Source organism: Engraulis encrasicolus, unplaced genomic scaffold (assembly GCF_034702125.1).
Source record: "Engraulis encrasicolus isolate BLACKSEA-1 unplaced genomic scaffold, IST_EnEncr_1.0 scaffold_29_np1212, whole genome shotgun sequence".
NCBI lineage: Eukaryota > Metazoa > Chordata > Actinopteri > Clupeiformes > Engraulidae > Engraulis > Engraulis encrasicolus.
The window spans coordinates 1,952,771-1,969,410 of record NW_026945588.1 but is presented as its reverse complement, the minus strand read 5'-3'; the positions used below and the strand labels follow the sequence as shown (position 1 = coordinate 1,969,410).

General features: G+C 42.0%; 1 protein-coding gene across 1 annotated transcript in view; it reads left to right on the top strand.

Annotated features, from left to right (window-relative positions):
• Positions 1 to 5,893, top strand: part of LOC134443255 (up-regulator of cell proliferation-like) — a 45,308-nt gene extending 39,415 nt beyond the window's left edge. Inside the window, 3 exon segments of the mRNA XM_063193130.1 lie at positions 2,467 to 2,736; positions 2,963 to 3,450; positions 3,452 to 5,893. Coding sequence (XP_063049200.1) covers positions 2,467 to 2,736; positions 2,963 to 3,450; positions 3,452 to 5,893 — 3,200 coding nt within the window.
• Positions 5,894 to 16,640: the final 10,747 nt, after the last annotated feature.

Genomic DNA, 16,640 nt, shown 5'->3' with positions numbered 1-16,640 from the left:
TCCAGATTGCCTGTCCCTGCTTACTCGGACCAGTATCACACACACACACGCACGCACGCACGCACGCACACCACACACACACACACGCCAAACACAACAAACACACACACACACCACACACACACACACACACACCACACACACACACGCCAAACACACACACACACACACCACACCAAACACACACACACACAAGACGCACAGCAACTCAATAAGTCCTTCCGAGCTTCTAGTCTGGCCAAGCGGTTCTGACTTCAAATTTGTGAGCCCGGTTTACCCACCTATGTCCAAGTAGAAAATAAACATAATGCATTTTTACAGGTATTGTAGTTTCTGAATTCATTCACTTATATCCAGCTACAAATCAAATATCATACTTTTTGCATAGCGTGCATATGGCCATTCCTCAAAGTTGAGGTGGGGCGTTGTGTGCCATTTTTGGATTTTCTTTCAGGAGTCGGATTCATAAAATACCTGCAGAAATTGATTCAGGGACCATGAAAATCTATTGAATAGGCACTAGAATTCCGACACTATTCGTAGAACAGGAGATATCCTACTTCATAGGGCCCACGTCTGACAGCCATCTTGGATTTGGACGATAAAAATTCTGGTTAATGATATGTGAGTCACAGAATACTAATAAAATGCATTATGTTTTCTGAATTCACTCATCTACATTATATCACTTCACTACAATGCATATTTCATTCCTGCTGTGTAGCCAATCTTTCACAATTTCCCTGAAGTGGAGGTGGCTGCATTGTAGTGGTGTGGATCGGCACTGCCCTCACGATCCGATCCGATCACGATTTGGGAGGTAGTAGATCCGTTTCGATTCGATTCTATGTGATCCGATCCGATTCAATTCTACAGTGCATTGCAATGCATTTCATTTCTACTGAACGCAAAGCAAATGCTAATCAGCCATGATGAGGCAATACAAGTAGTCAGATACCGAGCAACAATTTATTGGCTGTTTTCTGTATCAGTCTGTATCAGTCTTACAATGCTTTGAGGTGCTTTTATTTAATTTAACATTCATTTGCTCCCGAAATATCCATGGAAGTACTTGAAACTTAAAAAAATTGCCGGATCGATTCTGGAACTTGCTGGATTGATTCTGGATCGTCCATGCCCCGCATCGATTCGGATCGCCGAATCGATCATTGTTGACACCACTACTGCATTGTTGGCCATTTTGGATTTTCTGATAGAACAAATGGCGAGATTCACAAAATACATGCAGAAACCATGGAAACATATGAATAGACACCAGAATTATAGTTGTGGCCGTTCTAGATCAGGACATAATACAGTTTGTGGTTGAGGGGAACACATTTGGCGGCCATATTGGATTTGCACAATTGAACAAATGGTCAGATTCACAAAATACATGCAGAAATGGATTCACAGACCATAGAAACCTATGAATAGACACCAGAATTATACACCTTTTTCGATCAGGAGATATAACAGTTTGTAGTATAGGGGACCATGTTAGGCAGCCATCTTGGATTTGCACAATGAGCTAATGATTTCTAAACCACAAAATAATATTTCTCTCACTATTAATTTTGAAATTAGGGGAAAGTGATGTTTGAAGAATTTGGTGGAAGATAGGAGTGGTTTTAGGTATTCTGGTGGTCATATTTAAATTCTGGCGGCCATCTTGGATTCCGGACAACTTTTTTGACGGCGCAAAAGCTTATTTTGATCGTTATGGTCCAAAGTACAGAAATCCATTGAGAAAACCTTGACAGGAAAACGTTGCGATTATTTCCCGGCTCGGCCCGGTCTTTTATACACTCTGTGTGTAATAGAATTTACAGTCATCCATTTGTTTGTTTTGTCACCACTTATTCCCAAACTGAGTACAAAGGTGAACAACTCTTTATTAGCAGCTAATAAAAATCGTCATATCACTCTCCTCCTGACACAGTAGTCTAGACATGTGCCCTCCAACATTAGACAACCATACAATGCACAAGCTGCAAATCATAAAGAACAACACACCTGTGACTCCTGACAATTATGGTAGGAACACACATACCATGTGTATATATTCATTTTTATTATTTTTTTTATTTAGCCTTTAATCGGGTAACGGTGGCCAATTGTCCAAGGTGGCAACTTAAAAAGATTACATTACAATAAAAAAGACATATCACAGCTACACCACATATAAACAGACAAAAAGAGCCTATGTTCACATAGACAACTAAAAAGCAGACAGCAAACATCAAGCCATGAAATAAAAAAAAAAAAAAACAATTGCAATGGTCGGTTAATGTTGATTTTTAGAGGTCTTTAAAATCATTTATGGGTGAAAGAACATTCAGAGTGGCTTGACGTTCATGCCAAACTTTGGTGCATGTGGTGAAAAGAAAGTTCTGTTCTTGTTTGTAGGGCATGTAAAAGTAAAAGTCACATACGAATTCAACTGAGATTGTCTCACTATTTCAGAGATTCCAGTTCCAGAGCGTCTGGCCATGAGCTCCATTACTGCATCATCTGCTAGAATCAGCTGGCAGGTGCCTACTGAGATACAGAAGACTCCACACAGGTTCCTGGTCTCTTACCAGAGTGAAGGGACTGAACCAAAGACCATCTCTACTACGTCATGCAGCACAGACATCACAGGCCTGACACCAGGAACTGACTACACTGTTACAGTCTACACAGAGCTCCAACATGGAGGAAGGAGCCAGCATGCTTCTACTAAGATGAAGACAGGTTAGAAATAATTGAATTCTTACACACACACACACACAAACATACATGCACGCACACACAGACACACACATGCACGCACACACACACACACACACACACACACACACACACACACACACACACACACACACACACACACACACACACACACCCACGCGCGCACACACACACACACACACACACACACACAGTTAAAGGCTGAAGAAACTTGTCATTGTTATTGCAGAAGTCCCCCTCTCAGATCTACTGTCTGTGTTGGGCCTGAGGGATCTGCAGGGAGGGAAGCTCACTCTCAGCTCAGTCCTGGAGATCAGCAGTAACACACTGTCTGATACACCACCACAAGGTCTACATGATCTACCATGGAGTTTTTTAAATAAACTGATTGTGTCCAATCTAGATGCAAGAAAGATCAAATGTTCTCAAGACCAACCAATGTACCATTATGGTTTTACTGACAATAATGATGATTCTGGTGGTGTGAACCCTCTAGACTTGATCACTGCCCTTTTCCACTGTGCAGATCCTTTCCTCCAGCAGGAAATGGTCTCCAAAATGTCTATGTGCCAGTTTGCTGTTCCTTTGCTACTGCCAAACTGTGACACACAGCAGAGCACTCTGATGTTGTGGGCCATGAGAGATCTAGTTAAACACTTCAAACACCAGTCTTCATTAGGAGAGGAGAAATTAGTAGAGGCATTTGTGGAGGGCAGAAATAGTGGAGATGGAACTCCCTGTGGTGTCTTTCATTAGAGTAGGAGAGAGTAGTTTGCCTAAATCTCAAACTCTTAACAGGCTGCTCAGCAATACATCTCAACACTGTGAAGCATTTATCCATTATGACATGCCATGTGGTGATGTGCCCAGGAGAATCTCAGAGGGGCTGGTTGAAGTCAGCTGGTACCTGCCATGCGGAAACAAAAACATTGACGTACTCACACAGCCAGTGGCCGTGGCCAACCTGAGAGGAGACAGCAGGTCATTTGAAGCTCAGGTGTCCTTCCTGTGTCAGACCTCAGCTGCAGTCTTCATCTTCAGTGATGACCTAGAGGTTGACTTCAGTCCGTTCACCACCACAGAGAGAAAAGCAGAGCTATTCCTGGTCACCAACTCTCAGAGGAAGGGCTATAACATGGAAAAACTTAGGGAGACCTGCAGAAAACACAACATTGAGGAGGAACATGTGGTAATCAGAAAAAAACAAAATGAGTCTGAATTTGTCAAAATGTTGCGTAATCTTGTAAAGGGAGTTGTTGAAAGTAATTGTGTGAAAACCAACATGTTTAACTTAGCAGATTCAGCTCGAAAGATTGGTATTCTGGTAGATGAAGACTCCAGTGAATGCAGGAATGCCAGACAAAATGCTGAAGAAATCAGTGAAATGGTGAAGAATGTTGCAGTCTTTAAGAAGGAGCAGCTGCCTTTGCATGGAGCCATCTGGAAGGAAATCAGCCAGTTGGAGAAGGAGAGATGCAGAATGAGGAAAGCCAATCGAGAGCAAGAATTAGAACATTACAGGAGTTCACTCAACAGACAAGAACTGGAACTGAGAAAGAGACAGCAACAGAGATATTTATCAGATGCCATGGTCAGGTTTGTTGCTGCAATCTCAGAACAAACAACAGAGCGTCTCTACTTCCTGAAGTGGCTGAAGATGAAGCTAGACACTGTTACCAGACAAAACCTGTCGACACTGAGACAGCAGTACAAAGACTGTTGCAGCAGGAATCCACAGAACAAGGACCAGATTAAAAAGTTAGATGAGCAGATTTCCAACAGCTCTTTGGGTCCTGAGCATTTTTTCAGAGAGTTAGGACAGATTTATGAGTGTGCTTGCTCCCTTCCAGAAGATGACCCAGCCAGACATCAAGTCCAGCACCTTCCTAGTCTGTGTGCCCAGATGCTGCTGGATGGGTTTCCAGTGGAGCTGATGGATGGAGATGCTTCAAACATCCCGATGAAGTGGATATCAGACGTCCTCATTCAGCTGCACCAGCTGGTGGACAAGAAGAGCAGGATCCTGGTGTTGACTGTGTTGGGAGTGCAGAGCACTGGGAAGTCCACCCTTCTCAACACCATGTTTGGGGTGCAGTTTGCTGTCAGCAGTGGAAGATGCACCAGAGGAGCCTTCATGCTGCTGATGAAGGTCTCTGAGGAACTCAGTTCTGAGCTCAAGTGTGACTTCATCATGGTCATCGACACAGAGGGCCTAAAATCACCTGAACTGGCAGCACTGGACACAAGCTACGAACATGACAATGAACTAGCAACACTGTTGATAGGGCTCAGTGACATCACTATTATCAATATTGCCATGGAGAACAACCAAGAGATGAAAGATGTTCTACAGATTGTGGTCCATGCCTTTCTGAGGATGAAGGAGGTTGGGAAGAAGCCCAGATGTCTGTTTGTGCATCAGAATGTGTCAGACATGTCTGCTCATGATAAAAACATGAGAGACCGGAATAAGCTGGTGGAGCAGCTCAATGAGATGACTCAGGCAGCAGCTAAAATAGAGAAGAGAGAAGTCAATACAAAGTTTACTGATGTGATGAAATATGATCCTTATAAAGACAGCTACTACATCCCTGGACTGTGGCATGGAACTCCCCCAATGGCGCCAGTGAATACTGGTTACATTGACGATGTTTATGAATTAAAGAAGAATTTGATTTCTCTCTTAAAATCTGATACAAAAGAAAACAATAATGCAGAAGAGTTTGTGCAATGGACTGAGAGCCTTTGGGATGAGGTGAAATATGAGAACTTTATATTCAACTTTAGAAACAGTCTGGTTGCAGACGCCTACTCAGATTTATGTAAGAACTACAGCAGCTGGGAGTGGGCATTCCAGTCGGAGATGAACAATTGGCTCATTGCCAAGAGAACAGAGATATCCAATTTTGGAATGACTGAAAAGAAAGTTAAAATCAGTCAACTTAAGACTGTATTAAGCAATTTGGTGCAGGAGGCCAAAGCCAAATCACTTAAAGAAGAGTCGAAAATCCAAGACAATATTCAGCAATATTTCAAGCAAAATAACTACAAGGTTGCTCTGGTAGAAAAATACAGACAGGATTTTCAAACCAGTGCCTCAACTTTAAGACAACAGACGGAGAGGTCTGTAAACCAACAAAGTTTTAGAACAGGCTGTTGAAATGAAATTACACTGATGCACACATCAAAGATCTCCTCAATTTTATATTGGTGGAAAGATTAAAGATATATCTGATGAAGGTGAGGCTAATCTTAAAATTTCATATAATTGGATTTGCAGCAAGTTGCTTCCAGAAAGCACACAATGACTTCAATTCCCGCAATGACCCACAAGGGCATCTGAAGCAGTCTAAGCACACATTTTCTTGAACAATTTTTTTTAGCATTATTCAATGAAAAACGACCATTGTTTTAAAGAAAGCTCAACAATTTGCAGAGACATGTGTGAAACCTGCAGTCTCAGGACTATGGTGTCTGCGACACCCTTGGCCAGGCAATAGGCAAGATTGAAATTGAAGACAGGAGATGAGGGGAAGCGATCTGACAACACAAGAACAAATATTCCAGTTTGCTGTATTGATAGAAACAACAGCTGCTTGGAACGGAAAAATCTTTTGACAAAGTACAACAAATTCACCACATCACATGAGGCATTTGTGAAGGACTGGATTAAGCAGCATATCATCATTATAATGTCTGAAAGGTGACCCAGCTGCCATGCAACTCCGGAGAGAGAGCGGTTTCTGCTCTCGATATTGTGCGGGAAAATAAACCAAAGCAATCACCATGTCTTCAGGGACAATAAGGTCATCATAGGAGTTCATCCAAACACAGTTCTGCGTTTGCCCTGAAGCATCAGCTCGGCCCATCCCAAGAGATGCTGTAGGACAACTTCCTGATGTCTCATCAGATGCCTGACACAAGACCAGTTCATCTTCCTACCTCCATGAGTTCATCACGGATATGGAACGAGTCTTTGACAGACGGAATACAGCAGAACAAACAGTGAAATGATCACTGAAAGAATTGAGGAAACTGCCCTTCTAAACCACATGATCTGCTCTTTCTTCCAGTGTGTGTGGCTGTGGACATCAGTGTCCCTTCCCCCCCCCCCCTTTTGTTCTGGGACTCCTTGTGAATTCAGGAGGACAGGGCCACAGAATACACTTCGCCAGCATGCACAGAGACCTTGAAGGTTTGCTGGCCGTTATTTGACTTTCTACCAAGAAAACTCCTACCAGATATATGCACAACTGCAGTCATTAGTAATGGTCAGCATTTAAGAGTTTCAGCAACAAGAGGTGACTGGCATCCCCGTATTAGAGAGTACAGAGAGATCTACCCAGACGTGGGACATGTAGCAGGCGATGCCCGCAGTGATGGCCTGGGTCGAGACTACTGGAAATATGTGCCGTAACGAAGTTCAACAAAGGAACTGGCTGAAGCTTATGGTGCAAAGCCTGCACGACATCCCAGCGGACTGGAAGAAGCTCACAGGACAGGATGCACTGATATGCCTGAACGATAAACATTTGATTATGGAACTCGAGCTGGAACGACAGATGACGGGAAGATGCCTCGAGAGATTAAGATGCGCTGGCAGGTCTGTATTGAAGTCATTTAATATGAAGACTAGTGCAGGAAATAACAACCGTTAGTTTGTGATTATTGACTGTTGTACATTAGAACAGTTTTTTTAGAGTAATTAATGCTGAGGCGAGGTCACATTTCACAAGTTTGTATAAAAATATAGAGCTATATAAGATCGTCTGTCTGCTTTACGGATCATTAAGACAATGAAGGGAGTGGCGGTTTTTGGGACTTTTGTTTTGTTAAGTTTTTGAAATGAATTTTTTCTATTTGGCTGTTTCATCAAATGATAATATCTGCTGATGTCCTCACTCTGCCTTTTATTTTTGACATTTTCCCATAATCTATGCGGGCTTAACGCCCTTTTGCATGGGCCACCACTCAGCGTGCCCTTCATTTTTTTTTTTTTGCTCTACTGTTGATCTCCAAGCGATTTTGAAACGCGACCAGATGTTTTATTACGACAGCTCCCTGTTTTAGATTTTGTTTTTCAATCCTGAAGGGCTATATTGATTCTTTCCATTTTCCCATAGACTTAAGTTACAACGCAGGAGTTCACAAAAAAATAGACAGTTGTGTTCACATATCATTCTCTGTAACTACAGTCAGTTCACCACATTTGAATAAACTAACTTCATTATTGAATACCATATCTAATATAGGCAATAAAACCTAACCAATATCACTGCTTCAATTTCCAAGGCATGTAATTGGATTGATATCAATATCATAACTGGATGAGGCACATCTTTTGATAAGTATCGACAAACAATATATATTACTCTCTGGAAACTACAGGCAGAGTTCACATTTCTCATGTTTTGTGATTTGCATCACATATTCGTATAAGTTGAGACGCCAGTCCTCTGACACAAACTTGAAGAATTAAAGTTTTACACACATACTAGTTTTTGAATCAGTGTTGTTTCAATAAGTTCCAGTTGTTATTTGATTCATACTTCAATAAACTAACAATCCAAATCATAATAACTTGAGTGGTGGTTTATTCTATCACTCTTGTACTGCGGTCATGAGAGATGATATTACAAATAAACAACTGTGGCTGTGAACAAGTCTACACTTATGCTCTACTGTCCTAGAATGACTTTTTACTTTTTTCTACGGGACTACCCTAGTACAACACAGACAACGTAAAGAGAACGTTTTGACTTTTTATGGTTCTCTAAAGGTTTGGCGTTATTAACCAAAGCCAAATTGTACTCACTTAGAAACGTTCCCTTTGGTTACATGTTAAACAAAACCAAGCAGCCATTGGTTCACGGTTCGGTTCCTGGATTACGTTTCGGAGTACGTAATTTTTCTTGGTTCTGTTTTGGTTCTCTACACTGGGTTGCCAGGAAACGTTTACAATTTAAGTTCCCACGAATGGGAACGACTATATGTGTGCGTTCTACCATTCCATTCCCTCGCCGTTCTCAAAGGTCCGACTCACCGTACCTTTATTGCCTTTTTCCAATGTTTGTTCCCACTCATCGTATCTTCCCATATGGTTTCCCATAATACGCTTGATGGTTACATTATAAGGTTCTGGTCACGTCCTGACTTCCCTAGACGATGCTCCTGATGTTCCCCAACAACGTTTGTTTTAGTACTGTGTTGTCTTAGAAAAGCATAAGCAAATGATGACTGTCCACTTCCACCGATTAAATAATATCCACGTCTACAACATCTACATATTAGTAACAGTACATTGTTCCTCCAGATTTAATCACATGTACCACAATACTATATTTTTTTCTTCATTCCACTTTCATTCATTTAACCATTCAACTTGGTTGGGTTGATCGTAAACAGTTTGGCTGTGCACAACAACATCACACAAAAGAACACAGTGGTGAGTGAAAGCAGCCATAACTTGAGAACCTTGTACAAACACCCCTTTGCCCGGGTAACAAGCAGGCCCTTTCACAACCATCTGATCTGATCATCAGCGCCTGGCCAACACACTAATTACTTAGGGCTGGTATCAATCATGAACCTTCAAAACATTGCTTAGCACCTGAAAAACTCCTAATCAATCTGGTCACATGGTACTCTTGAGCCTGTATATAAACCTGCTGTCAGAGTGCTTTAGTTATTTGCCTGCCTGCCTGCCGGCTGGTCAGCATGGCACAGCATAGCGCTTGTTTAACTGCTTTGCAAGCAAGCTAATAGCGCCTTTGGCTTATGGCATTTGTTAGCTACATCTTGTGTCTTGCTTTGTGAGCTAGTCAATAACAGCACATGTTACATTGCTTGCGCCATTGTGCACTTGATATAGATGGTATGATTATCTTTAAACTTCATTAAGGAAAACATTTGGTATTAATCCCCACTAAATTGTGTTCATACATGCTCAGCTGATATTTCTCTCACATTGTGGTGCAGTACGGCATATACTGATGTATAAAATATAGACATCATACGTGTTTTCAAGAACTTATATTACCACACTAAGACAGCAGTGTGCCAAACTGATGCCAGGCGCAGGGTGTTTCAGTGATGGTGGAGGATGGGAGGTCCTTAAGTACCATGATCAGGGTACCTCAACTATGGTGAGAGATAGTGGGGCAGGACCAAAACACATTCACAATAATAAACAAGGTTGGGGGAACATCAGGAGCATGTTTAAGGAACCAAATATGCAACCAACAAGGTTAAGGGAACCATATGGGAACGGCAAGGGAACAAACATGACATGAACAGGAATAAAGTGACGGTGAGAGAACAATAAGGGAACGGAATGGGAACTACACATATAACATTCTAGGAACGAAAATTAAACTTTCCTGCCAACCAAGTGAGAATGGAAAAATAACCAAAAATGACTCTCTGGGGACGTACCCAGAACTAAACTGGAACCAATGGCTTGTGTTCCAGGAACCTTCGTAGAACTAAAAATTGTTAGTAGGGTATACTTGTATTGGAAAGACTGAAGATGGAAGTTAGCCTCATTGCTAGATTCTTGTGTATTTTGCGATGTTTAAATGTTACAGTATGTGCTTTTCCAAGTGACACCTCACCCATCCAAGGGATAGCCCCCAGTGGCTCCCCGAGGGAGCAGTGCTGCAGGGTAACCTCAGTCATGGAGGAGGATGGGGGACAGTAGAGTACCATGCTCAGGGTACCTCAGCCATGGAGGAGGATGGGGGACAGTAGAGTACCATGCTCAGGGTACCTCAGTCATGGAGGAGGATGGGGGACAGTAGAGTACCATGCTCAGGGTACCTCAGTCATGGAGGAGGATGGGGGACAGTAGAGTACAATGCTCAGGGTACCTCAGTCATGCAGGACGATGGGGGACAGTACCATGCAGGAGGATGGGGGACAGTAGAGCACCATGCTCAGGGTACCTCAGTCATGGAGGAGGATGCGGGGAGAGCACTGGTTAGTTACTCCCCCCACCAACCTGGCAGGTCGGGATGCATGGTTTACTCCTGAAAGTTGTCCCTATTGGTGTTTCTTCACACAGAATTATTAGGTGAAACTAGTATGAATAAAGTACAAATTGTACATGGCATTTACAGATAATGTGTATGATACAATTACTTTTCGTAGTATGCTTCATATTATGTTCATATGTTAAGAAATTCTCTGCATTTATACATGTATTATTGAAAATATAAAATGTGATAAAAGTATAACTTGTAGTTAGGATTTTTGCTTTCTGTGTTTCTGGTTAAACTGTGGTTAAAACTCTGTTCTGTGAGCTCTTGCTGTGAATTATGTGACATCTGTACCATGAGGAGACTTCTCTCCCAAGGTTGTCCCAGACGAGTTACCACTTAGCAGAACTATGACCTTTTATGTTTATTCTTCCTGTTAGCTGAACTAATGACCTTGTATGTTCATTCTTCTTTGACGTGTTTCTCCATCAGAGGGGGCCTCCGTGGAAGTTCTACATCAGAGAAGCCGTCCGTGGAAGGAACGAAACGATAGTTGCTTTACTGTGTTAGCTACTTTGTTGTTTTGCAATACAATTTCCCATTCACAAAAACCCAAGTTTGCTATGGCAATCAACTACGCTTTCGAGAAACACACTCCAGTGTAGTCACAGCAGCCTAAGTCGTTAAGGACGCCTTTTCTGACACCTTATCTGACATTTGTATGGATACTCTATGAAGGACTGTCATTGTATACAACTTCAGCAATTGCCAAAACTTTGTATGTTTCATTTTACACTAATCTACCAAAACAAATACAAAAAATCATATAGGCCTAAATCTTTAAGAATTCATATAAAACTTGTAAGAATTGTGTATGAATTTTGTATATCTTTTCCGTATGGGACACTCTACATGAAACATAATCGACAAATCAATAGCCAGTCACAGGGCACACATTCACACCCAATCAAAGACACAGACAATATGAGGTATTGAGATATTGAATAAAGCTTCTGTCGTCAATGACATCTTGCTTCCCATCATAAGGCCACAAGCACAAGCGAGGACGGGAGGTTAGGATAATGGAAGGTACCGTGTGTGTGTGTGTGGTGTGTGCACGTGCGTGTGTGTGTGTGTGTGTGTTGTGTGTGTAAATAATCATAATCAAGCATATTTTCCACCATAGCGCTGTCATTTTCCACTATGTCTCATTGCAGTGTGTGTGTGCATATATGCTTGCGTGTGTGTGTGTGTGTGCGTGCCTCATCCAGTTAAGTCTAATGTTCACTAGGTGTCACTAAAGCACACAATGGAATGATCCCAGACTGGCAGGAGAAAATGTGTGTGTGTGTGTGGCACGCACGTGTGGTGGGGTAGACTGTCCATTGAAAATGTGTTTCTGGTGAATGGCAGTCAGTGAGTGGTTTTAATATGCGACCTTGCCTCCTCCACTTGCTTCTCATCATGAATGACATCACTGACAACAGCATTATATTTCAATATCTTGCAAAAGCTCTATTGTAAAGGCAAGGTCACATATTGGGATGCACCCACAGATCCTTCTAAAACCGTCTAACATACTTAGCATACTTAACACCAGGAAATGGACAGAGCGACGAGCCAATCATATCACACGCAGTGTTGCCAGAGGTGTCTGATCACTTCCAGTTCCAAACGGTGCTCAAAAAAAACCAGTGAACTCAATTCCACACCCTATTTTCAACCAATTGTGATGTCTATGGGCATAAAACTACTGGAAAAACCTGCCCAGTGGCCATTTTGACCGATTTCACCCGCAGACAGCAATCCCAAGAAGCCCAATTGGGCGGATAACCACCCAATCTGGCAACACTTTACACACATGTGATATCGTCACCACTAAAGTTCCCTCCTGACCAGTTCTACCTGTCTCTCTTCTAACACACACACACACACACACACACACACACACACACACACACACACACACACACACAGCTACACACACACACACACACACACACACACACACACACACACACACACACACACACACAACACATTTCAGTTTCACAGCTCAAGAGGATACCGATACAGCAGCAGGTACGGACGACATGTCTCACCTACACAGCAGAAGACTAAAAGATTTATATTACTGTAGCTGTAGCCAACACATTTCAAATGCAATGCAGGACAGGAGGTGTGGTGTGTGTGTGTGTTGTGTGTTGTGTGTTGTGTGTTGTGTGCGTGTGCGTGTGCGTGTGCGTTGTGCGTGTGTGTGTGTGGTGTGTGTGTGTGTGTGTGCGTGTGTGTGTGTGTAAGAGAGAGGGGGGGGGGGTGTCGAGCATTATGCACTTCATCTCTGCTGCACTTTATGCAGCATGGGATGGGGGGGTCAAACACTGGTGTCACTTTTGCATTATTGCACTTTACTTGAGAACCTGGCTGCCGTTTGTACCCCAAACACAATTTTGTTGCCTTTTTGACAATGACAATACATTCTTGCATCTTGAATCTTGACAAAGGCAGAGGCACGCACAACACATTTCAGTTTACTACTGTAACACGTTCTTTGTGTTAACGTGTAAACCTACAGTTTAACACATTTCAGCTAAATGCCAGGCTTGATGTGTTGTGATTCATGTTTACACGCAAAATCTATGTGAGCTTGAAACGCATTTCAAACTACTTACAATATTAGTCTAGGCAGGATTTCTGAAAAGGTGCTTATTTAAGGTCCTGAAGGCAAATCATGTTAATTTTCGGCATACAACTGATTTAGGGGTATTCAAGGGTGCTGAATCCAAATCTGCCGTATGCCGGACGCAAAAATGTACCGAAATGCCTCAAAACGGGCAAAATCCAATATGGCCGCCGCCACCCTGTTAAAATCCTGCAATCACTTTTCTTTTGGACTAAATAAGGTATGAATTTGAAAATAGCACTTATTTTTATGTTTTCAGACATGGGGAAAGCCATTATGTCATCAGATTTAAGCTCAGATTGGAGGAAAATGCTTATGTCATTGGCTGGCAGCCATTTTAAAAGCAGAGAGCCTCATATTGTCAACGATTTTTAACATTCTTACTAATCTTTCAAGATCCACAGAAAAAAAGGCTCTTTGTTTCTGTGAACACAAATACTACAGAAAACTGCACTGAACTGTCTACTTTCACCTGAAAAAAGAAGTTTGTGTCTACCTTTTTCCATTCTTTAGTTATGGGCAGTAGAACATGGGATGACACCACAAAAAAACACTGATTTTTGACCCCAAAATACTGCACTTCTCACTGCCCATATTTTTGCTTTAAGGACATATTGTCTTTGATAGTGTTCATGTTTGATATACAACATTTTCAGGGGGTTGAAGGGTGCTTAATGCCTTTAATTCCCATAGTACATCAAAATGAAGGAATCCAATATGGCCGCCGTCACCAGTCTACAGTGTACATTTCTTTGATTACACAAGGTAAACTCTTAAGTAGGCCTACATTATGTAGCATCAGGTTTTCATACAAGGAGAATTAATTTCCATACTTAGATTTAAGATAGATATCAAAGGAAATTATTTCAGTGTAGACTGAATTCATGTTTGCAACAGGAGGTTATCTTTTCCATAAATTGAACATTTGTATTTAAATCTCTCCCTATTTCAATTACACTTTTAATGCATTATACCATGACAAATGTTCCCACCTCAAACCACCACACAATGTTTCCACACCTCTTCACCCATAAAAAATAAATGACCACCAGAGTCTGAAATCGAATATTTTCCAATATTTTGTGTGTGTGTGTGTGTGTGTGTGTGTGTGTGTGTGTGTGTGTGTGTGTGTGTGTGTGTGTGTGTGTGTGTGTGTGTGTGTGTGTGTGTGTGTGTGTGTGTGTGTGTGTGTGTGTGTGAATATATACACATAAAGGACATACTCAGGCTGGTATTGCACATCAGTCATCCAAAGTTATTGCATATATTGTCTTGCTTAATGTACATATTTCAGCTGAGATGACCACTCTGTGACAATTATAACCATTAATTACAAGGCTGGCCTTTGTTCTGTAGTACGACGAGAATTCAGCTCAACACATTGCACTGTATCAATTATTTCACAACAACCGGAGGATGGAAGGAGATCAGGGGAACAAGAGATTGTAATGAACAGTCAGACAGTCCATGTGTGTGAAATGTGGTTTTAGTCTTTGGTCCTTACTTTGATGATACATCTGTAGTGCCAATGATACATCTGTAGAGACCCAAGAACTCAGAACCAGGATAATGTCCAAGACAATGTTTTAGCTCTGTGACAGTGGGAAGTTCAGAGAGGGCTAGGTCTATTCTCGCTATAGGTGTGCCTCCTGAAGGCAGCAATGATCTCTTTGGTTTTCTTTTCATTCAGAGCTAGAGAAATTTGTCTCGGTCTCTGTACACCAGGCTGCCACCTTCACTCCCTTTTGCTGGCCATGCTGCAGTCATGGACGGATAGACCTTAGATGGGGGCTCAGCATGCAGCCATGTGGGGATCCAGCCCTGCTGAACAGGGGAGCAGGAGGAAAAGAGAGTCTGTCTGTTATCTTCTGTTGGTAGAATTGTGCAAGTATAGACTTTAAATTGGCCTAGTTAAAATATACTGGAATGTACATCTGCAGTGTATCAATAACGGTGCTCAACTGGAGAGAGAGCCAAAGGCAGGCAGAAGAGCAAGTGGTAGTTTTAAGGTGCCTAGGCACAGAAATGGGCACTTCCCTGTCTTTCTCACAGCACATGAACACAATACTCAAAAATGGACTGCTAATTAACCCATTTTGTCCTACGCCCTTTTTGGGAAAGGGTGCCCTCTTCCCATTAAATCCGCAATGTCTCAGCCTCTGAAGCACATACAAACATGAAATGAGTTACATTTAAAAGCCAATACCCTCCCCTTGCATTGTAATATGTTCATTCAGCTCTAACATACCCACATAGTTAATAAAACAGCTAAAATCTCAAGATCCTGAAAAACCTATATGTGTTTCCAGGACACAATGGGTTAAGTTATACGAGGAGGAGGTATCAAAAATCAGAATGTCCTTGCTGACTTGGAATGTCCTTTTTTGAATATTGTGTTCATGTGCTGTGAGAAAGACAGGAGGGTGCCCATTTCTATTAACCTTGCGCACCATCCTACGTAGTTCCGCCAAGAGACTTGACTCCACACTACTTCTGATACCAGTTTATAGGCCTATATATACCAAATATATATGCACATACAGTCACCCTCCTCTACTCTAACCAAAATTGTTTACTTGGTATACTAAGTTAACCTATTCCTAATCACCCCTCCTTGAGTTGCTGAATTGCAGCAACTGCTTGACTCCATGTACTCCATGCCACTTCTTGCAGATGCAGTGTTGGATGAGGCAAGCACAAGTTGTGATGTCTTTGTGTGCCTTGAGAATACATGAGTTCTAAATTTTGTTTATAACCTGACTGCGAACCTAGCCGCGCACAACTCAGCCTCTGATTGTTGGAAACCGCTGTCTGTCAAAAAAAAAAATAGCTCACGTGGTTGGCTGCCAGTGTCTTGCCCCTCTTCATAAGATTGTGTTGATAAACAATGAGAACCCATGTATAAGTGGCAGATACAGGACCAGTGGGACTAAAGCCCTGTTCAATACCACCCATCCCACTTCGGTGACTGGCAGGAGGATAGGAAGGGGTATGTGGGCCTGACTCAATATAGAGATTTGATAATGTGGGGCATTTTATGTAACCATGTGACATCTGAATTAGATAGGACTGATCATTGCAAAACGTCATACTTTGCTTTTGTTGCATTTGCAGCCAAAGTGCCATGCAGTGCATGATATTGTGTGTCCTGCCAAATCACTGGAGAGGAGGAGGTTGATAGGCCTAATGGTTGGGAATGAGTTAACATATATCAAGTAAATTCCTCACAATAACATAAACTGTTTTGA